General features: G+C 47.9%; 1 protein-coding gene across 1 annotated transcript; it reads left to right on the forward strand.

Moving 5' to 3' along the window:
• The first annotated feature begins 854 nt into the window (after positions 1 to 854).
• Positions 855 to 1811, forward strand: LOC107300471 (olfactory receptor 52D1-like). Its single transcript, XM_015829797.1, has one exon. The coding sequence runs from the start codon at positions 855 to 857 to the stop codon at positions 1809 to 1811; it is 957 nt and encodes a 318-aa protein (XP_015685283.1).
• Positions 1812 to 2497: the final 686 nt, after the last annotated feature.

Below are 2497 nucleotides of genomic sequence, written 5' to 3' on the forward strand. Positions count from 1 at the left end.
TATACAACAGGGGTAGTCAACCTTGGCTCTTTTATGACTTGTGGACTTCAATTCCCAGAATTCCTGAGCCAGCTTAGCTGGCTCAGGAATTCTGGGAGTTGAAGTCCACGAGTCATAAAAGAGCCAAGGTTGACTACCCCTGATATACAATTTTAGACAAATGGCTGTCCAATCTCTTCCTAAAAGCCTTAAAAAATACAGAAGGCTCTGGAATAGAAATTGTAAACTGGATGACTGGGACCCCAGACAGGAGCATCCCGTGGTGCGAGGGGTGGTGGGACCACTGATAGCTTATGATATACTTGACTCCAACTGCAGCAGCTGACCTCCGCTCTGTTCCTGTTTCCTTTTCTCCGCAGATCTTCTCTCTCACCCCAAGAACGTGGCAAAACAAGGGTGACTCTTCCCCTCCTCTTGAACTCTCCATTGTGAGAAGGGAATAGCGAGGCCTGGGAGCGAGGGAAAGCCCACGTTCTAAAATTGGAGCCCCAGCTGGAAGCAGCAAGGAAATCCCCTCATTGTTCCTGAGTAGGAACTGAGCTATGGAAATTGTGTTGGGGGCTATTCTTAGTTTCTGCACACAGAGCCTGGAGTGGGACTTCTCACGTTCTTCATTTCTCTGAGAGGAACACCCCACTTCATCATCCAGAGGCAGGAAACTGACTCTCCAGCTGGCAGCAGCACCCAGAAGGTCCCATGGCTTAGGAGAAGGCCTTATCCAAAGAAATTGCAGATCAGTTGGTGGGGGGGGGGGAAGTAAGCCGACTTTTAGATTCAGCAGATTGTATCCAAACATTTAAGAAGTAAGACGACCAGGCAGCTTGGAGAGAGAGGCATCTGGTTCATTTACTGCTATGCCAGGAGCTACTAACCTCAGTGGCCAGGCTCCTTCCACCTCCTTCTTCCTCCTGGGTCTTCTGGGACTGGAGAGTGTCCAGGCCTGGCTCTCCATCACCTTCTGCTTCATCTATGCCATGACCCTCTTGGGCAACGCCACCCTGCTCTGGGTCATCTGGACAGAATCCAGCCTGCACCAGCCCATGTACCTCTTCCTCTCCATCCTGGCCCTCACTGACATGGCCATGCCCACCTGTGTCCTGCCCAAGATGCTGGCCATCTTCTGGACCAAGGCCCAAGAGATCACCTTCGCTGCCTGCCTGGTGCAGATGTTTGTGGTCCACGCCATCACTGCTGTGGAATCTGGGACGCTCACCGCCATGGCCTATGACCGATATGTGGCCATCTGCTACCCACTTAGCTACACAACCCTGTTGACCCCAAGGACGGTGGTCAAATTTGGAGCAGCCATTGCTATCCGGGCTTTTGTAATCGTCTTACCCGTTCCTTTCCTTTTGCTCAGGCTGAGATTCTGTCACTCACGAAATATCTCTCATACTTATTGTGAGCATATGGCTCTAGTAAAACTAGCTTGTGGGAACACCACTCCCAACAACCTCTATGGGTTGGTTGCATCCCTCCTCATTGTTGGTGGAGACCTGACCTTCATCTTCGCCTCCTATGGACGGATCCTGCGGACAGTGTTCCACCTGCCCTCACTGGAGGCTCGTCACAAAGCCCTGGGCACTTGTGGGGCCCACGTGGGAGTCATCTTCATTCAGTACACCCCTGGACTTTTCTCCGTCCTTTCTCATCGTTTTGGGCACAGCATCCCCCACAGTGTCCACATCTTCCTGGCCAATTTCTACTTGCTGGTCCCTTCCATGCTCAACCCCATGGTTTATGGGGCCAAGACCAAGGAGATCCGTGTGCGGGTGCTAATGGCTATAGGCATGCAAAGCAGGAAACTGTAGGTCCAAGGCAGACTGGCCAACTCATTATAGTGCTGTGCGAAATTAACAAATATTGTGTAATGTGATCTTTCTGTTCAATGTGGATGCAAATAAATTCTTTTCTCCCAAAATGTTTTGAAGGAATTGTTGTGGGTGGCATGTTCTATTGTTCTATATTCAGAACATCCCTTAATGGATAGTAGTTTAATTAGGCCATTATAGGAGATGACCAGGATGAACCTGAGGGACAGGGGGGTCAGACATGTCATCGGTCATGAATCCCTTCACCCCTGCAAGAAATCTAACTCCAGCCCACCTTGAATTCTGTTGATTCCTGTCTACTGCCTATTTGCTTTGACCAGCAGTAGTTCAGATGCCTGTAGTGAGACAGCATGGATTAAACCTGTTCTCATTTAGAAGACTCGGTGTATTTTAGAACATGGGATAATTTTTATCAATGGCTAGAAAAATGAGTCAGAGAGAAAGGACTGTGATATGTAATTTTGAATATATATTAGTAAGAAGAAGGCTATTGAGTGATGAATTAACATATTGTTTATGATAATTAACTATATCTTTTATTGTTAATTAAATACATGTACCCAGATATTATGCTGTTTGCTAAATATTGAAAATGTTATTTGGAAAAACCCCAAACCCAAACCCAAACCCAACCCCAACCCTAACCCTAACCCTAACCCTAACCC

Source organism: Protobothrops mucrosquamatus, unplaced genomic scaffold (assembly GCF_001527695.2).
Source record: "Protobothrops mucrosquamatus isolate PMUCROS unplaced genomic scaffold, P.Mucros_1.0 scaffold7182, whole genome shotgun sequence".
Lineage (NCBI taxonomy): Eukaryota > Metazoa > Chordata > Lepidosauria > Squamata > Viperidae > Protobothrops > Protobothrops mucrosquamatus.